The sequence below is a fragment of the Mixophyes fleayi genome, chromosome 8 (assembly GCF_038048845.1).
Source record: "Mixophyes fleayi isolate aMixFle1 chromosome 8, aMixFle1.hap1, whole genome shotgun sequence".
Classification (NCBI taxonomy): Eukaryota; Metazoa; Chordata; class Amphibia; order Anura; family Limnodynastidae; genus Mixophyes; species Mixophyes fleayi.
The window spans coordinates 96,277,849-96,298,872 of NC_134409.1; the positions used below are offsets into that span (position 1 = coordinate 96,277,849).

Below are 21,024 nucleotides of genomic sequence, written 5' to 3' on the forward strand. Positions count from 1 at the left end.
TGAAAAAGAGAGAATCAGACTCAGTTTCTGCATTGGTTGCCTGTTTGTTTACCGAATCCAATATAAAATACTTCTACTAACATATCAACCATCAACAAAACTGCACCGACTTTAAGCTCTTCACTTTTCTAAAAATATCTCCCAAATCCACAACTCCGTTCTTCACAAGATCTGCGTCTCTCAACCACACTCAATACCTGCTCCCATATTTTTCAGGCTACACCCACTTTGTGAAATTCCCTCCCTCACATAACAAGACTTTCCTCTAGTCTTCAAACCTTCAAGCATTCTTGAAAATCAACGTCTTCAGGCTAGCTTACCAAATTCCTCAACCACCCTCTTAACCTCTCTAAGGTACTCTATTACTACCCTCAACACAGTTCACATAAGACTTGCAAGTGTTTCTTTATATAATCAATCAACCCTTTGACCCCTGACTCCCTAACCAACATTGCTGTGTGACTGAATCATACAGCCCACTAAGCACTTTCTACCTTTGCAATCTGACTGGACCAATATGCAATATGTAGCACATAACTTCATGTATCAATCCCGTCATATAGACTGTAAGCTTGGGAGCAGGATCCTCTCACCTCTCTGTCTGTATTTAATACCTAGTCTCATTTTATTACTGTGTTGTTTCATTTTGTAAAGCACTATGGAATATGCTGGCACTATATAAATAAATGTTAATAATAATATTTCAATTGTAAATGTGCTTTCATTCCTAATGGTAGAAAACAGCTATGAAGATAGTTATTATCATTTTGCTTCTTTTTGCTGCATTATTGAATATATCATACTTCTGATCCTCATTATACCATTTTGAATAGTTTTAACCTTTAAGTTTTGAGTGTTTGTATGTTTTTTGTCTCCTTTGTTGTTATTTCTTGTTTAACCTCCAGAAGGTTTGAATATCACATTTTGATACATATTTTTATTCTTTCATTTTTGAATTACATTTACTTTGTTTTAGCAGGCATCATTGCAGTCATAATATGAACTTAGTTTAGCTCCAGAAATGCTTGTGTCCAATAATAAAATGGAAGTCCAGTTCTGCAAAACAAGCTTTCAAAGTCAAAATATTTAGCAGGAATTTACCACATTAACAGAATCTTAGCATTTATTACTCCTATATCGTATTCAGGTTCTGGGAGCGCACTCTTTCCTTTTAGTTGTTCTTAACAAACCAGACTTCATTCCGTCTTCCATAAGGTTTCATAGGTGGGTCGTAGCCACAGCAAATGTAGTAGTCTGTAGAATAAGATACATCTGGTCCAAGACAAGAACGGAGTTTTGCAGCATGTGTAACATAGTCTGTTTCTTTTGCAAATCCGCCAAACTGCCTGTAGTAACAAGAGAAGAGGAAGCAATAGCAAGTGGTTAAACATATGGGGCAACATTTATCAAGGTTCCCATTTTCGAAATCACAGATTTTCTGTAATTTTTCCCCTGGGATTTAAACAGCCATTTTATTATAGGAAAAACCCGGCGGATTTTTGCCTTTAATAAAATTTCTGTTTCAAGTCCCACAGGAAAAATCTCAGAATATCTGTCATTTTAAAAAACAATTCATTATAAATAATTTCCATAGCCTGTTAATGCATCATTGCACAGTTGCCAACTTTGTTTAATGTTTGTGGAGAATCCCATATTTTAAAAATCTGCCCCTGAAAATGTTTGTCTTTGCAAGTCCCTATTGTTAAAGATTGTGCACAGAACCATTCCTCTTATGCTGTATACTGAATTTCATGCAAAACATTACATTGTAGGGATTGTAGTGTACAGACAGTATCACACAGTGTGCCTGCAAATTATTTTAAAATGTTGACAACTACAAAGTTGTACTGATTCTTAGGCCTAATGTTTGCATATTTTTGAACTTTTCAAAAAAGGCTAATAATGATATAGTGCCATAGCTCCCATCATTCAGGATCCCAAAATAGGAACACAATAAACCCCTACCCCAACTTCTACCAATTATGCCCAAACTCTGCCCACAAACGAATATATTTGATCAAAACACACCACTTTCCCATTAAGTCACACCCCTTTTGCAGGCTGCAAATCGGAACGCCCAGGCAAAATAATTATGCAGTGTCGCCATCTTGCAGTGTTCTACATTAATGTCAAAATATGCTATATACATAGATAATAGAGGTGTTGTATCTCTGGAGTCGCGTATTGTGTCATCACACTGAGGCCATCATGAAGACCGCATATAAATTTGATTTGTGGGTAAGCAATTTTGCATCAATATCTTCACTATGAAGATATTGATGCAAAACTGCTTCTGCTGCAACATTCATTCTATAGGTTTAAATTTCAACTTGTGTATTTCCCATCGCAAACCTATGCGTTATCGGGACCTGTGCAGCCATGTATTCACGGACGGGAAAGCTAACTCAATATGCCCCATAATGTCTTTGGTGAGTGCCGAGGATCCAAAGTCTTCATGTTATTAATAAATGTGTGAACCGCATATACCACATAATATTTAATTACATAAAAGGTCAAATACAAATGAAATAAAATACAAAGATCTGTTATTTTCCCCATTAAAGCTTAAATGGGAATCTTCTATCGTGTAGTAGTCAAAATGTAAATGTCAACAAAGTAATGTGAATAGATGTTAATAACTTTATATAATATAGCTGTAACACAAATGATTTATCAGCTGGAGGGTTCAATAAACAATTGGTCATTCAGAAGCGTCTAGGTAGTTTTGTCATTATCATTATTGCAGCCCTCCAGCACGATGGAACGATGTTGTGCCAATTCTGCAGTGTGTACATACTCATGACCATCTGCCTGACAATTCTGCCAATAGTTCCTCCAACAGCTATGCCTTTCTGGGTGTGTATATTTAACTTATGATGTTGTCTCTTACGTCTCCCACATGCTATGTTGTAAACGTGAAGCACGTAGAAATAGTGATCTTTTCATAGCGAATCACTAATAAACGTTCTATACGTCATCTTTGTGATCCTGAATGCAAGTGTATACAATATGAATTGTTAACAGATGTTGCCCACATTGTATAGACAAGAAAACAGGGATACTCTGCACTCTCCAAACACATAATTAATGCTGTACCAAGTACTGTTCTATATTAAAAACAGGGAATGTTAGTTCCACATATTGCAATATATGTTAAGCGGACCAACCCTCTTGCACCCCAGTCTGTACATGGTGAGTGCAGAGGATCTATGTCTGTTTTTGTTTATACAATGTAAGTCCCATGACTCTTGCACCCCATTCTTTACATTAATTAATTCCAACTTGTGTCAGGTGAGTCCCAGGTCTCCCATGGCTGCTAGTGCTTGGGAAAGACTTGCCTTTAAAAGCTGGGTGCAGGTAAGCCTTAAGCCCAGACAAAATTGCATAGCATTTGATCATGTTAGGACTGACCAGAATGGGAAGACTTTGGCGTGAGTTGGTCAGCTTAACATATATTGCAATATGTGGAACTAACATTCCCTGTTTTTAATATAGAACAGTACTTGGTACAGCATTAATTATGTGTTTGGAGAGTGCAGAGTATCTCTCTCTCTCTCTCTCTCTCTCTCTCTCTCTATATATATATATATATATATATATATATATATATATATATATAGATATATATATATATATATATATATAGTTTTATTCTTGTACCGCTTGTGGGCATTATCAACCATATGGAAAAGTCCATATATTCAGTGCACCTGTCCACAGCAACATGTGAAGTGGAAAAATGTGTATTATTTATCATGAAATGTAAGCACATATATGTATATAATATCTACAAAGTCTAATTTATTTACTGGTGTGTTATGTGTGCATTTATTTTATGTTGTTTCAGATACCTCTATATATGTGTATTTAATTTTCTTGTGCTACAGGTAGATTATAGTTTAATTATTGTACCCTTTATGGCCATTATCAACCATATGGACAAGTCCATATTTCAGTCACCAAAGAAACTAGAATGTGGTTTACAAAATCCTTTATTTTCAAACATAATAAATATTTCTAGTAGGTGGGCGTGAAATAAGAACAAAATAATATACTAATTATTAAGATATAACTACATATTTTAACTTTTCAGCTAATTAGCTAAATACTTTTTCATACATGTGAAACAAATCTAAATAATTTTTCTCCAGTTTGAGGAATTTCTTCTTGACATCATGTACGTTTGCCCCCAACTCGTTAAAATATTCGTTCAGCTTTGTCATCTTCTCTGCCACAACAGTTGCATCACTGGAAGCCAGAGAAGTATTGATCATTGGGCCGTCCTTCTCTATTTTCAAACTTTTGTCTGAAATGACAATGAAGGACAGAAACAGTAATTTAGTTTTTTAACAATAAAATGGGAAACATTGTTTTTATCACTCTCCTATACAAATCACATTCACACACCTTGGACACTGCTTGAAATCACTTTATGCTGATGTCCCTCCTGGGTTTGTCCAGGCATGCTACTGTGATGGTCTATATCAGCCAAAAAATTTGAAAGATTTCAATTATGCGCGTAGTGCTTCCGAAACAGTCACAAAGGCAAACCGCTTTACTGCAACATCGCAGATTTCTCTTCACCCATCATAGGGGGCAAGAAGAAATCCTCAATGTTGTAGTACCAGAAAGAAATTGCAACCACAATGTTCAGAGGAACATCGGGGCTAATTGAATTCACCCCCATAGATACAAATTGTTAATATGTAGGCACAGGGTACACCTTACGTTTCTTTTCTTTTTAATGATTTTTAATTACCATCTTTCTGTTCCTCTTTTATTTCCCCAATTCCTATGTCTGTGTTATCCTCTTTTGTGTCCACATTGGCTATTACTCCCTCTTTTCTCTTTTGCTGTGTTGCTGTGCACACTTCATCATGTATTTTTCTTTCTATTAATATATGTCACTGCTTTACTAATCATGCTAATTGTTATTGTTACTGGTTAAGTACTAACAATGTTTACTAACAAGTTTAACAGAGTTTTAATAACCACATTTCATACTCACTTTTTTGAATGTTCGTTTCGATCCTCTTCATCTCTTGTAGCTCTTTATTCTTCAAATCTGACCATCATTTCTGTATCTGTAACTTGCTTCTTTTTTTTTTCAAAGTTTTCACGTGGCATATTAATCAACTTCTGCATTATTATTTCCTTTCTGTAATTAACTTTTCTGTACTTTTTTTTTTGGTGACAATTGTAGTGTGACAGGATGGACCGCCTATGCCACCCTATCTGTTGCATTGCTGGGGACCAGTTTGGCTTGTCTTGCTACCATCCCCTTTTTGTTATCCCAATTGACCCCTCTAACCTCAGTAGGAGGGGCTTAAGCTGCTGCCAGCACTGGACTCTTCAACTACATCTAAAACCGAGTCCTTCTGGGTAACTGTCGCTGCTAGTGTACCTACCTCCTTGCTGGTACACCTGGGCTGGTACACCTGACCTCTTGCCTTCAAATCAGGGTTGCTGTCGATAGCACCCCTGGCCTATCACACTGGCCAGAGCTGCAGGTAGCAGGCAAAGCATTGGTACCGGAAAACAGTCCAAACCTGAGAACAGCCGGAAAACTGATTAGATTTGGGTCTAAACGGCAGGTCGCAGGAATTAGGTGTCAAAGCAAGTTCCTTAAGCAGTGATGTTTGTTAGCTCAGAAAGTTCTAAAAAGGACAGTTACAGCCACTAGTTGAAGGTACTAGCAACATCCAGAAAGGTACAGATGGATTGATACATTACATGCTAAAACAGCTCGCTTTTGATACACATTTTGATACACATGTCAGCAGGGGGTAACCCAGCCCCTTCCTAGCTGGCACCGGAAGATCTCATCAGATAATTTAAGATCAGGATATAATCTAATCCTGCATCTAACACAATTTAACTTCCACATCAGCCTAATTTCCTCAGATTTGCTGTCTACGTTGCTAGGTTTCCTGTCTGTCTAACAAGACATGCACACAGGTAACGATCCCCTACATGCCTTCAGGCCAATTTGTCACTTCACATGCAAGACTTAGGGCGAAATTTACTAATGGGCGTGTTTGGGGGCGTGTTTGATACGCCATGCATCACTGCGTTTTCCCGGCAGTTTTGCAGGTCAAACAGCCGGATTTACTAATGGGCGATTTTAAGCTTCAAGATGCATCCGCCGTCGATGTAACGGCGGTATGTAAGCCTTCAAGCCACCGGCGGCTTTGAAAGAAACATGGCGCTTTTGCTTTAAAACACGGCGGTTTCATGTTATGGCGGGTTTTTGGAAAAAAGCACCTGTATAATGGCGTTTTACTATTGGCTACTTTCTCTGTCAGGAGATTTGACATCACAAGCCCAAATCACAGGCCTGCCACTTTTTCTTTGATAGGGTTTTGAGGAGAAAAGAGATAGGAGCTTGGAGGAGTTAGGATTATGAGAGTTGCTTTTGAGGGTTGTTGTGCTGCGATATCTGATTGGAGTCTGAGTAGTCCTGTGTTATTTTACAGTCTTGTGGCTTTATTTTCTGATTTAATTTCTGTCTTGTTTTTTTGGTAATTGTCTAGTCCTTTGTCTCTGTTACTTGTGTGTGAGTGTGTTTTGAGTGTTTCAGTAGTTAGTGTAGTTTGTCCATTGTGTTTGTCAGTACTTCAGTGTTACTTGTTTTTTGTGTCTTACTGGACATTATAGCCACAGATAGGAGGGGGGCAGAGGGTGAGGAGAGGGAGATGGAGCTGGAGGGGACAGAGGAAGGTGAAGAAGGGTTAGAGGAGACAGGACAGGGCAGGAAGACAAAGTCAGGGAGGAATGTGAGATTTTCTGACAATAAGAATTGTGTGTTAGTGCACAATATTGTTCCCTGTTACGAGATAATTTTAGGGAACCTTGCAGCCCGTACTCCGCTCAGGCAGCGACATGAATTGTGGTTCAAAATATGTGAGGCCATGAATGCAGTGGGACCATTAAAGCGGTCAGTGGCTCACTGCCGCAAACGCTTTTCAGACATAAAGCAGAGACTGAAAGAAAAAATGGCTGAGGAAAGGAAAGCAGCAAGAGGAACAGGTGGTGGACCAGCACTTCGTGTGGAATATACCACATATGAGGAGGAGTTGCTGCAGATCAAATGTAACTATGATCCAAATGACTGGTGCTGTGGAGGCCTTACACACAACTGTAAGGGAGGTGAATGCAAATGTAAATAGGATGGCAGGACAAAGCCACCATGAAATAATGGCACGTTTTCCAGTACCAATGTCATCAACCACAACGAGTTTGGCTAGCACGCCTAATCGCTCAATACAAAGTACACCTCCAAGCAGAGGTGCTCGCACCAGGGGTGGCCGAGGGAGAAGAGAGAGTGCCCCTAGAGGCTCAGATGTACCTGCCAAAAGGCGTAAGTAGCCTAATGTTTGTTGATTAATTAAAAATTTCTTAAAAACCATTGTTAACAATACAACACATGTACCTTTTTGTGCGTTCAAAATGTTGCACTATTTGTTGCCTGTTACTCCACAGTTACGCGTATCACAAATACAGTTTGTACATTTTGGTGCATGTTTATGCAATGTTCATTTATACTTTATGCTTACTACTGCAATAAATGCGGTTACATTTCTTTTCTGCCAATTAAACAATAGTATACTGCTTACAAAAAACAATGCACAAATGCCACTTACACATTGACATCTGACTGTAACTTACTAGTGACTTGCAAAATTACCACATGAGGAGTACACACTATCCTCTGTTTCAAGCTTTCAAACTCTAAAAAATAAATAAAATTAAACCATTGCTCTCACATCAAACACATTTTGTACCAAGAAATGTTTTTCTAGTATGCACTTATATGTAAAGTAGTTTGCAATGAGACGGTCTATAATCTGCCTCGCCTCCTCTGTGATCTGCACATCACCAGATGGGACACGGACCCCTACTTGTTCACTATCTACTGCAATAATTGGTGGGCTAAGTTGTTGTAAAGCCAGATTATATAGCAGACAGCAAGCCAGCACAATATCAGACACCTTTTCAGGTGCATACATAAGCACACCACCAGATTTATCAAGGCACCTGAACCTGGTTTTCAATAGTCCAAAGGTACGCTCTTTCACACCTCTAGTAGCTATGTGTGCCTCATTGTATTTGTGCTGTGCAGGAGTCTGAGGATGCAGCAGAGGAGTCATCAGCCAGGAGCGACACCCATATCCTGAATCTCCTATAATAAAACAAAAATGTTAGCTACCATTTAATGTAGCATGTTGTACAGCAGTTAGCACATGTGAGGCAAATATAACAAGGATAAGGGAATTAAAAAAATGGTAAGTACATACCCAAAAGCCATCCCTCCGGCATTTCACCACTTTCAGATTTGGCATAAAGGGTAGACTGTCTCAGGATAAAGGCGTCATGACATGAACCAGGATAGCCTGCCACAACACTCATTATACACAGGTTAGCATCACACACAACCTGCACATTCAGGGAGTGGTAATGATGGCGATTAATGAAAACCTCTGCCCTGTGGTGAGGTGGTCTCAGGCCAATATGAGTGCAATCTATTGCTCCCATAACATTTGGGATGCCCGAGAGCCTATAGAAAGCTACCTTTAGCTCATGCCACTGTGACTCCTGGCTAGGGAAGCAGATATATCTAGGGCACACTTTTTTAAGGGCACCTAGGACCTGTCCAAAATGACTTGAAAATGTATGCTGCGTTATGCCAATCACTCTGGAGGTCACTGATTGAAAGGAACCTGTGGCCAAAAAGTGAACTGCACACAGTAGCTCGTGTAGTCCTGACACTGCATTAGAGCGACTGGTTGTAGGCTCCAAATCATCCTTCACTTGCTCATAAAGTCTCACTAGGTTAGTGCGATTGAGCCGAAACATTTGTACTACGTCCACATCAGCCAAAGAATCCAGATTCAAACGCACTGTAAATGCACGTGGAGTGCGTGCTCTGCGCAGGCTCAGTGGAACCGATGTCAACTGTTGTCCATCCTCCTCCTCCCGCCTTTCTGCCTCCATCAGATAAAAAGCTGCAAACATACACTGGCAAGAATGCACCACATTCCCTGCAAAAGCCATTCTCCAACAAAACCACACCGTAAAAAAATTGATGGACCCTTTTTATAAGCATCATGATTAACTGCTGGCCAATAGACTGTGATTGACTGTGATTTCTTCAGTCAGAAACACCTTTTTGTTTTTGTCACATTTGGATTGCATTAACATTAAATTATGGGTTCACTATGTAAAAGGCACATTGTGCATCTTGATTATTTATAGGCACCATTATTATTGTTGCCTTTTTGAACAAAAAACAATTTATCTAAAATTATGTTGGTTTCAGAAATTAAGTTGCAATCAAAAAGGGGAAAAAAATAAAAAATAAAAGTACCCTGAAATTACATTACACTTTGCCCATTTTCTAGATACAATCCTAATGGAGCAATCATTGGACATGAATTGGACCTTTTTCTTATGTTCTGAATGGCAAAATAGCTCAAACAGCATGTTGTTGGAGCAATCTCGCCGCTCACAACCAGCTCTTTTATTTTGGTCGTTTGAATGGCGCTTTTCCGGCTGTTTGTGTGTTCAACATTGTACAAATCGGGATAGCGGTTTGTAAAGTAGTGGTTTATGAAAAAGTCATTTCTGGCCGTTTGGACGGCGGTTTTGCCTTTAGTAAATCCGGCGATGGCTAAACCGCCGGCAAACTAACCGAAAATCGGCGGTTTGGGCAACCCTCCTATTAGTAAATCTAGCCCTTAGTTAGCATTTCCGGCCATCAGCAAAACAGACTCCCTCCCCACATATGCCTAATTGGAGATTTGGTCTAGCAAAGTTACTAAACAAAAGTGAATCTCTTCCCTGGCTCTGTCTCAGCAATAAATATATTTCCTATAAAAAAAAGTGCACACAATATAATAAAAATCAGTACATTGCAATAATACAAACTGGCACCATGCACTGTTACCTTTAAATAAATGTATACAATAAGTTTTTTTTTATAAGTGATCCAGCCCCACATTGTCATGTTAGTCCAGCACTCTGACCATCATCCTTGGATTCCGTGGTGTGGCTCTTTTCACCTCATCCAATAGCATTCACTCCTCCCTCACTTTTATCTTTCACTTGCTCATCTGCCATGTTGTCACGTACCGCTGGCGACAGCCTGGCACTTCTCTGTTTATATAGACAATTCTAGTGCATACATGGGCGTTAACAGTTGGTATGGACCAATCAAGGCAGCTCTAGTTAAAGAGCAGAGCATTATGAGCAAACATTCATTCATCTCTAGCGTTCGTCCGTGGTGGAATTTGCAGATCTGCAATGACACTATTTAGTAAAGTTTTCATACTCTATGAATGGAGTCAATGCTTTCTATACAAAACTTCATCACTATTATAGTAAGGAAAGTACTTTTTTAAATGAGACTTATTTTTCATAGTTTTTTTGTTAGTATAGAAATTACATAATACATGTTGTATAATTTTTTTTATAGCAATTTTAGGATGGCATCTGACAAGAATGTTAATCTGATGAAGGACTTAATTGAGGCCTGAAGATCCCATCCGTGCTTGTGGCAATCCAAGTGAAAAGAGTATTCCAACAGGCAGAAGAAGATCTTTGCTTATGAGGACTTGAGAGTGAGCCTTCCCCATTATCCAGAGGCTACTATAAATTGGGTCAAGGGTCAAGGGTCAAGGGTGTTATGGCCACCAGTGCGGCATAAACTCATAGAACAGGTAGAAGAGGTCTTCACCTTTAGCAGCCGCCTTTCCCGTAAAGACTAGTTGTGCTCACAGGTCTTATACTCAGAGTAGTATGAGTTTATGCTAACACGGCAGCGCACAGGTATAGGAGGTTGCACACAGAGTAGCGGCAGGCCAAAGATCAGCGGACTGGACAGAGCACCAGAGGGTATGTCTGGTACAGGCGGGAAGGTCAAGGTCACAGGCACAGGTTCAGGATCCAGGGACAGGCGGTAGGTCAGGGTCACTAGGAGAGGTTCAGAATCCGGGTATAGGCAATAGATCAGGGTCAGAAGCACAGGTTCAGAATCCAGGAACAGGCAAAGGTCATACACGGGTAAGCAATCACAGGTTTCAAACACCAAAGATAGGAACAGGAGAAGGCAGCAGTACTGGAGCAGAACGCTATAACCGGCAGTGAGGCTCAGTCCTCACTGCCTTAAATAGTGCAGATGGCTAATCAGAACACAGCCAGAATGTGTTCCCAGCAGTAGAATAATTAATTTGCAGAGTGCCAGCACACTAGATTGACAGTCTGCCGACCACACATGAGCAACATTTCTTTCATCCTACCCCATCCTATATACTTCAGCCGCATTGTTCCCACAGGCAACATCACACAATGGGAAGTAAAAGAAGTACTCCTCCTGCCTATAGGACTTCCACACCAATCAGGAGCGTAAGTTTGCTGCAATATAGTGAAAGTCCTTCCTCATTGGAAACCATAGGAAACTAGCATTATGAATAACTGTGACATTTAAGTTTATATTTTTATTACTAAAGTTTGAGTTTCTATTTTTTATAGGTTTTATCTTTGCCCTCAATGCAATAATATATTTGTTACGCTTGGCTATCTTCTCAGCTACACCTGCCCCATCACCGGAAGCCAGAGAATTACTGATGCTGCTGGGAAAATGTGGTGGTGCACAGATGGGTCCTATACCCCTCCTGCCTTAAGGACACCAAGCAGCGTTTCCACTGTATGCTGGTATACAGTGGAAGTGCTTCCTGTTGCTGGGAAAATGTGACTATCAGTCTCTGCTGTGCAGATATGGGTCCAATTAATGCCTTTAGGACCCCAAACAGCACTTCTACTGTATGCTGGCATACAGTGGAAGCTTGGGGTGCAATAGCTGCTATGTCCTTGAGATCAGCCAGTAGCTAATGTGATAGCAACCAGTGACTTCTCTGGAGATATTGCGCCTATTAATGCCTTTAGGACCCCAAACACCACATCCAATGTTTGCTGGCATACAGTGGAAATGCTTACTGCTTGTAAAATATACACCTAGGTTTTATATGTTTTTGTGTTTGAGTTAGTTTAATTATTTTTATCTTTTAAATGTATACTGTATATATTTTGTGTGTGTTGTTTTTAATATGTTAATATGTTAAGTTTATATTTTAACAAATAAAAATGTTTTTAATCAGACTATTTCTTTCACTAACCTTCATATATTTTCCCTGGAGAACTTGCCTCATAGGTCTCAGGTATGATCAAACGCAGAGCTTGCAGTGACATAGTTGTGCTGTACTTGAGATCAGCCAGTTTTTTTCCAGTGGCCACAAATCATAGGTTAGCAACCATTCTCTGCTTTGCAGATATAGGTCTCCTTAAATGGGTTTCCTTCTTTTGGATGAGTGGGGAGACAAGCTGTAGCAGCTCCTGGAATGTGGGATCATTCATACATAGGAAATTCCTGAAGCCATCAGGATTGTTGTCCCGTATCTTCTGTAGCAGGGGCATATTTGAAAAGAAGTCTCTCCTCTGGAACCACTCCTTGGTCCAACAAGTCCAATTCTTTCTCCTTCTTTCACTCCGGTTCAGTGTTTGTTGCTTCTCGTCTTGGCAAGAACACTACAAAGCACAAGCTTTGCATTTATTTGCAGGGGTGATCATTATATTTCAAGAAATAGTAACAAGTGTAAAATTGTGAATGGAGTTCCCGAACGTACACTATACACAAAGCTGAACAATGGAATGAATGCTGTTTATGTAATTTCCAGTTTCTAGATGTATGTTTGTGGGTGATGTGTGCACTGAGGCTCAGTCCTTTATTCAAATTAAATTAGCATATTGCTGTTGGGACGGCATATATCTGTACAGTGTGTACAGAGTCACAATCTTTTGAGCCAATGGTTATGACAGATGAAAATCACAGATCGGACGGTAAATCTTGCAAAACATATATAGCATGTGCACATGAATCGGCATGCTGATCGGGAATATCAGTCTTTGGTAAAATCGTTAACGATATCGCATCAGGAGTAATTTTCTGCAACGTGTACCTAGCTTTACAGTGCTTGGTCTAAATTTGCATGCCCCATTCCACCTCTTCAGGCATAAGCAGTTTTATATGTAAGATTCCCCAAAATCTGGATATGGCCATATGCATATTTTTATGGTGCGCATGAGCAGTACAAAAATGCATATCTAACATAAGAAAACAGACATACTTCTAACTCCACATGAGTGCCAATATATTTCTGTATTTCTGTTGCAAGCTTTAAGTGCTATATAGTATACAACTTCTAGAGTGGTAAAACTTTTTTAAAGTGATACTGCAAAATGGCATTGGCTACAATATTTAACTTTGAATTAAAGTATGATGCTGCACCATACTGTAGTAGATTGTATCTGATTTTGCTATCAAAATAGAAATTCCTATAGGGTATTATTAATAGGAAGAATAATAGGCCCAGCAGACATATGGCAAGTGTGAGTTTTGAGGGAGCACATGAAATATTGGAGGTTGAGGGTGGTCTGGTAAGGCGGGGTAGGGAGTTTCAAAGGTGGGAAGCACTATGGTCGATTTCTTGAAGGTAGGAGTGTGAGGTGGAGATAGGAGATGTGGATAGGGGAAGGTCATTGATATATCGGAGTTGGCGAGTAAGGGAATATTTATTGATAAGGTCAGATATGTAGGAGGGGAAAGCATTAAAGAGGAATTTATAAGTGCAGTTAAGTAGCTTGAATTGTATTCTGAAGGTAATTGTTAGCCAATGGAGGGTTTTGCAGAGAGGCACAGCAAAAGAGGACCAGCGGGAGAGGAAGATTAGTTGCAATTCCACAATCAGGACAGTGTACAGGAGGGACTGACATGTGACAGGGAGGAGAAGATTACAATAATCAAGACAGGAGATGACAAGGACATGGAAAATGGTGACATCCAGCGAGAGGAATGGGTGATTCTAGGCAATTTGCAAAGATGGAGTTGACAGGATTGCACGAGGGACTGGATGTGCAGGGTGAAATTGATGATCCCCAGGCGGCATGCATGGTCAACATGACAAATGCTGACACCATCTACCTAGGAAGACGAAAACAAGGGAGGGTGAAACGAGGCGGTGGAAAGCTGATAAACTCAGTCTTGTATATGTTCAGTGTGAAGTGGCGCTCAGCCATCCAAGTTAAGACAGCAGAGAGGCAGTCATACACACGACAGAGGAGAGATCTATAGAAATCTTGGGAGTAAAGGTAGATTAGAGAGTTACCTGCACATAGGTAATTTTGGAGGCTGAGAGGAGATGTAAAAAGAGAAAAGCAATGGGCTAAAAATAGAATCTTGGATGGATCCCAACAGATGGAGGGAGAGGAGGGGAGCAGGCAGGAGAGGAAGAAATGCTGAAGGAGTGATCAGAGAGGTAGGAAGTAAACTAGGAAAAGGCAGTGCCATGAAGGTCAAGGCATTGAATGGTGTCAAGGAGGAGAGGGTGATCAACTGTGTCAAAGTTACAGAAAGGTCAAGAAGCAAGAGCAGGGTATCACTTGGCAAAGGCAGTCTTGGTGGATTGAAAAAGATGGAAATTCAATTGTGAAGGAACAACAAGAGAGTAGATATAGGGGGTGGTAGCTGGAGAGGGAGGCAGGGTCAATGGTTTCTTGATAATAGGAGTGAGGAATGCATGTTTGAAGGTGGAAAGAAAGATGTCAGTAGAGAGAGACAGGTTGAAAAGGTGGGCTAGGTGATGGCATGCATCACAAGAGAGAGTGGAGACGGTAGGAGGGAGATGAGTGGAAGTGAATGGTTCAGTGGGAAGAGGAGGGGAGGATTGTGAGGAGGGAGGGTGGGTGAATGAAGTGTCATAAGGAGGAGATGTCATGAAAGATGGAGTCAATTTTCCCCTTGAAGTAAGAAATAAAAAGTCATGGGTGGTGAAGGAGGGCAGAAGCCAGGATGAATTTGAAGTAGACAAAGTTGGCGTTTGAGCGGGACTTTCTCCAAAGTGCTTAGCAGAATGGGAACATCTTTGAAAGTAGCAAGTGAGCTTGGAGTGCCAGGGTTTGGGTCTGGAAAAACAGAGGTAAAGCATGGCAGCAGGGGCAGCTATGTCAAGGATTGTAGAGATGGTGCAATTGTAAAATGAGACTGCAGCATTGGAGCAGTAGAAGAGTTGTTCAAGGGTGGCAGAGAAGCGGGAGGGGTTGAGATCCCACAGGTTGCATGTGTCCGCATGTTTTTGAGTGGGGAGTAGGAGGGGAAGGAGGGAGAGGTGGAAGGAGAGGAGGTTGTAGTCAGAAAGTGGGAAGGATGAGTTAGAGAAGTCAGAAATATCACAGAGATGAAAGAAAATGAAGTCAAGTGAGTGCCCATCATATTGTGTGGGAGAAAAGGACCACTGGGTGAGACCATGGGAAGAGATAATATAGAGGAATTTGAAGGCAGAAGTATCATGTTATTAATGGGGACGTTGAAGTCCCCAAGGATGAGGGTGAGTAGGTTGGAGGAATGGAATTTGCCTGTGGGCACTGGGATCAATATATTGCTGTATCATGGAGGTGTAAAGGGAAGAAGAATTTATGACATGAGTATCAAAGGAAGAGAAGGAGAGGTAGGGTAAAAGGGAGAAGAATGCTGAAGATGCAGTTATGAGAATGCCTACACCACTGCCGTGGCAGTCATCAGGGTGGAGAGTGTGTGCAAAGTATAGACCGCCAAAGGAGAGGGCAGCTTTGGAGACATTGAGGGAATGAAAGCATGGAAGCTGAAGGAGTGGGAGAAGAAATGAATGGGAGGAAGCTTCTTACTGATCTGGTTTTCCAGAGTAATCTGGCTTTCCAGAGTGCGCAGGTAAAGAGGAGGAGCCTAAGAAGAGAGATTGGGATAAAGTTGAAGGAGCATGGATGGAGGACAGGATAGTAGTGGGAGGAGAACTGAGTGGATGGTGTGAATATGGAGGTTCTTAGGGTTGGTGGAAGCAATACCTGCAGCAGGTACAGACCGTGAGAAAGCGAGTAAGAGAAGTGATTGGGAGGGCAAACTGGAAGAATCAGTTGTAGTATGTAGAGGAGTGAAGGGTATGGAGTCTGGATGCAGGAGATAGAGTATGTGATTGAGGGGAGAGAGAGGAAGGAGTTTGGGAGCGGGGAGAGCAAAGAGTACATTGAACAACAGGAATGCAGGGAGGGAGGGGAGATCAAAGAGGACATTGAGTGGGATGGTGCCGGAGGGACAGGGGAGAGGTACCAGAAGTGGACATATACTGGAAAGAGGAAGAAAGTAGAACTATGGGAAAACATGGGTGATGAAATAGAGGTGGTTGGAGAGAGGAGGAAATGGAAGGAGAAATAGGTAGGTGGGAGGGAGGCATTTGTAGATAATGCCAGATGTAAGCAGAGTAGAGATAAAAGAGAAAATAGACCACATAAGGGAGTAACAGTGAGTATAATAGTAGATGAAAGTTAGGCAGGAATCAGAAAGGTGGTGAATGAAAGGCATAATTGTTAGACAGGTAAGAAGCTGAAGAGGAGTGAATGGAAAACATAATGGTCAGTAGGGAATACAGTATATTTAGAAAATATAATAGAAGAGGAATAAGAGAGGAATGCAGGAAGAGCGAGGACAGGTGGCATTAACTGGAGGGTAGGTAGCCTGTCGAGGGAAAAAGCATAAGAGTCCCTGGAGAGCTGCGAGGGAAGAGGTTGACAAGAAGCGGGGTGGATATTCAGTCCTTGAAGCATTGTACAAAGATGCAAGTGCAGGGTTATGGTGGAGTCAAAGAGCATAAGCAGGTCAGGTACCTGGAGGGACAATGCTAGGGTAGTTGAAGAGGGTAAAGTTGCTGCGGTGAAGTGGTCAAGGCACAGACAGGGCCTTATTGAAGCAGAGGTCAGCTCCACCATTGGTGATAACTAATTTCGGCCTCAATATGGTGCTACAGAGTTCAGGCTCCTCTTGAGCTTCAGGAGCTGTAGACAAAAATCTTTTGGGGTTGGTGATTTAACAGGCTGACTTTTCTCTTAACTTAGTGTGGACATGTCACTGTGGACTTCACGAGAGCAGCCCTGTGATAGGGTGCAGATGGGCTAAAAGATAAAATATGCCCAATGTCCGTTGTGACTCGGACCAACAAGAGTTGAAGGCCGGATAGACAGAGTAGGGAAATTGAGCTGTACCCGTCTATGTCGTGCAGAATAGCACAGTTGCGTTTGAACTATTAGTGCAGAGAAGAGGACAGCTGTGCTGCACCTCCTACTTGAACAGAACAAAACAGAGCAGGTTAGCTATACCCATCTTTCTTGTACAGAATATGGCAGTTGATCAGTAACTGTCTTTCTTAAAACAGAGAAGGGCAATTGAGCTGTATTACCTTCCTGTACAGAATAGGGTAGTTGAGCTACATCTCTTTGTGCGCAGAATATGTTGTGCTGTTGAGCTGCACCTCCTACATAAACAGAATAGGACAGGTAAGCTGTACTTATCTTTCTAGTACAGAATAGGGCAGTGTAGCAGTAGCTATCTAATGTAAACAGAGTATGGCAGTTGAGCTGTATCTGCTTCCTGTACAGAAAAGGGCAGTTTATCAGTATAAGGCAATACATATCACAAGTGTATAAGCATAATTACTGCATACTTGCCAACTCTCCCGGAATGTCCGGGAGACCCCCGCATTTTGCAAGAGTCTCCCGGACTCCCGGGCAAGTGTGGCAATCTCCCAAATTCTGCCCACTTCCTAGTGAAGTGGGCAGAATTAGATCCCAAAGCCGTGATTCCCGGTGAATCGCAGCATTTGGCCCCGCCCCCGCTGTCAAATGACGCGGTTGCGGCATGACGTCACAGGGGCGTGACCAAAATGTCGCGATTTTGGCTGTCCCGCCCCTTTCACGCCCCCCTCCACTGGCTGGCTCCCGGAAGGGAGCTGAAGAAAGTCGGCAAGTATGAATTACTGTGTGTTATAGCTAGGGGCGCAGAGAGGAGGGGGTACAAATTACCTTCCTGGGGGGCCCGAGGCCCCACTATAGTTGAAATAATTGAAATATATATATATATATATATATATATATATATATATATAAATATATCTATCATCACATTTATTTATATAGCCCCACTAATTTCACATGTGTGACTAAAGGTGCTGGGCAGAGAGGGGGCATGTGTGACTAAAGGTGCTGGGCAGAGAGGGTACATGTGTGACTAAAGGAGCTGGGCAGAGAGGGGGCATGTGTGACTAAAGGTGCTGGGCGGAGAGGGGGCATGTGTGACTAAAGGTGCTGGGCGGAGAGGAGGCATGTGTGACTAAATGTGCTGGGCAGAGAGGTGGCATATGTGACTAAAGGTGCTGGGCAGAGAGGGGGCATGTGTGACTAAAGGTGCTGGAAAGAGAGGGGGCATGTGTGACTAAAGTTGCTGGGCAGAGAGGGAGCATGTGTGTGATTATAGCTGCTGGGCAGAGAGGGGGCATGTGTGACTAGAGCTGCTGGGCAGAGAGGGGGCATGTGTGACTAGAGCTGCTGGGCAGAGAGGGGGCATGTGTGATTATAGCTGCTGGACAGAGAGGGGGCATGTGTGACTATAGCTGTTGGGCAGATAGGGAGCATGTGTGAATATAGCTGCTGGGCAGAGAGGGGGCATGTGTGACTAGAGCTGCTGGGCAGAGAGGGGGCATGTGTGACTAGCACTGCTGGTCAGAGGGAGGGCATGTGTGATTATAGCTGCTGGACAGAGGGGGATAAGTATGATTAAAGCACGTGGGCAGAGAAGGACAAGTGTGATTAAAGCATGTGGGCAGAGGGGGGCACATGTGATTAAACCTGCTAGGCAGAGGGAGCATTTATGAGTAATGCATTTTTCTGTAGGAGGGTGGCCTTGTGCGTTTCACCTGATAAACATGCCCACAATGATGCACAACCACACCCCCAATGGTATGGCCACACCCCCTTTGACGGCAGGGTGGCACATAAATTCACATGCTAATCACCTATAGGGAGCCCCATGAAGTTGCTTACAGGAGCGTAAAATTCCTCTTGGCGGCCCTGGTTATCCCTTTGTACAAGAGAGTTACCTTGTGTTATCGATTTGTACAAGAGAGTTATTATGACATTTAGGACATAGTAACTTCACTCCTTGCTGGTGGCTAACTGGTTACAATAATGTTAAGGCACATATACATTTTGTTGTCACATACAACATGCATCAAGGTCCGTTGAGCAGAATCAGCACATTATTGTCATGAGGTTTCAGATAGTATATTTTGTTACTTACGTGGCATATACAGTCAAACCTTCCCTATCTTCAATGCAGATGTTCTCATCTATAGGAATTGGAGGATCTGCCTGAAACTGACTTGGAATTCGAAGGATGACCTTGACTTTTGGTTGCAGAGTTTCAGTCCTCGTAGGGTAACTAATGATTGAGACAGGGGATGTCATCCCCATTCCTGCACCTTTGAGAGAGAAAACATTTGTTGCTTTACATTTTTCGGAGATTGTGACAATATCAGACCCATTGGATTGATAGACAGTCAGGGTAACAGGAAATTTCCTGTATCAACTGCCATTATTTCATTTTTCAGTTCACAGAATTTTTATGATCCAATGTCATTGATCATATAGAGCTCTAGGTATTGATGTAGATAGCTCCCCAATGCTCTGTTTTTGGAGGAAAGCGATGTCGTGTGCAATATTATATACACACAATGAAGCTGTGCTAAAAAACGGAGGTAGCAGAGAATTTTGACACATGGATGAGGGGAGAAAGCAGAGAAACATGCATGGTAATTATTAATCTTATTACTATGCATGTGTATCCTAGCTCTGCCCCAACTCCTCATACAGATATATCCCCAAGAGGAGGCAAATATGGAGGAAGTAGTGGAAATGTGCCCTTACTTCCATCAAATTTGCATTAATACATAAACCCCACGAATATGAGCAGTCTCTCAAATGCAGGCATAGTACAAGCATACTTAAGTTACAATTGTATTTAAAATAACAAGAGTAGCTAACATTTTATTGTCATTGTAAATACAATGAGTAGTTTCTGAAGCTTACAACTTTTGTACTACCTATAGATTTATTTAATAAATGTTATACGAATACATTCTCAAATACATAACATACAGTGTTAAAGCTATCATAAAACAAGGGGCAAAACATAAACTTGTATCAGTCAGTGGAGGGGTTTATACATGTAAATCTAAACACCAACCCCAGAAAATAGATAATGTGTGACAATGAGATTTTGGTCCAATAGAGGGACATTCAGTAGGTACGTAATTACATAGATACATACTATGCATAAGATTTTTTTACCCAGTTCCTAATCAGTAAACTACCCTAGGCCCAGATGCAAAATATGAATCTTGGTTCTTAATCCACACTGCTACCCCAACCCTAATAATCACAATTATGCAAAATATGTTGTAACTCTGAGTAGTGCAAGTTATTGGATAAAGGGATTTACATTACATTTATTGTCGAGTATAAATTTCAGTGCACAAGTGGCTTGCATAAAATCAGCAAATGACTCCTATGACTCATGACAATAATGGGGCTCTTGTCCATATTCAGGATCACCAACTGCACACCAAGGGCCCACCTTATGCCCCGGGACAGATATATCTTAACTCTTGCTGACTTCCTAGCTCCCTGTCATGTTTTCACTTCTGCCTATTTGGAATCCAGCACACTGAGCATTAAGCTTGAATGTTGGAGGCTGTCACTTTACCTTTTTCAGTACGTTAAACTGTAAGTCTCAGCTGGAGGGTTTTTCTGTTGTCAGGGTAGCCAAGTGTATTTAACACCTCAGCGGGGGAAATGATTGAAGGAACTAGTGGTTACATTGGGGATAATACTCAGATTTTCTGGGAGAGTTGACACGTATGAATAGGACATGAGCACTAGCAGCCTAGAGAAAAATATTTATACATCACTCTAAACAAAACACTTTATTTCTTTATTGTATTTATTATGTATGAGACTTGACACACTGCTGAATTGGCTGTGAAAAATCAGCCATCTATTGCAATGTACTGAACATTTTTATCAGTCATTAGCTACGCATGATATATATGATAT

General features: G+C 41.4%; 1 protein-coding gene across 1 annotated transcript in view; it reads right to left on the reverse strand.

Moving 5' to 3' along the window:
* Nucleotides 1–917: 917 nt before the first annotated feature.
* HEBP1 (heme binding protein 1) overlaps nucleotides 918–21,024 on the reverse strand; it is a 44,613-nt gene continuing 24,506 nt past the window's right edge. The window contains exons 3-4 of the mRNA XM_075184093.1: nucleotides 19,211–19,391; nucleotides 918–1,346 (exon numbers count right to left, since the gene is read on the reverse strand). Coding sequence (XP_075040194.1) covers nucleotides 1,172–1,346; nucleotides 19,211–19,391 — 356 coding nt within the window. The 3' untranslated portion in view covers nucleotides 918–1,171. The remainder of the gene's footprint in view (nucleotides 1,347–19,210; nucleotides 19,392–21,024) is intronic.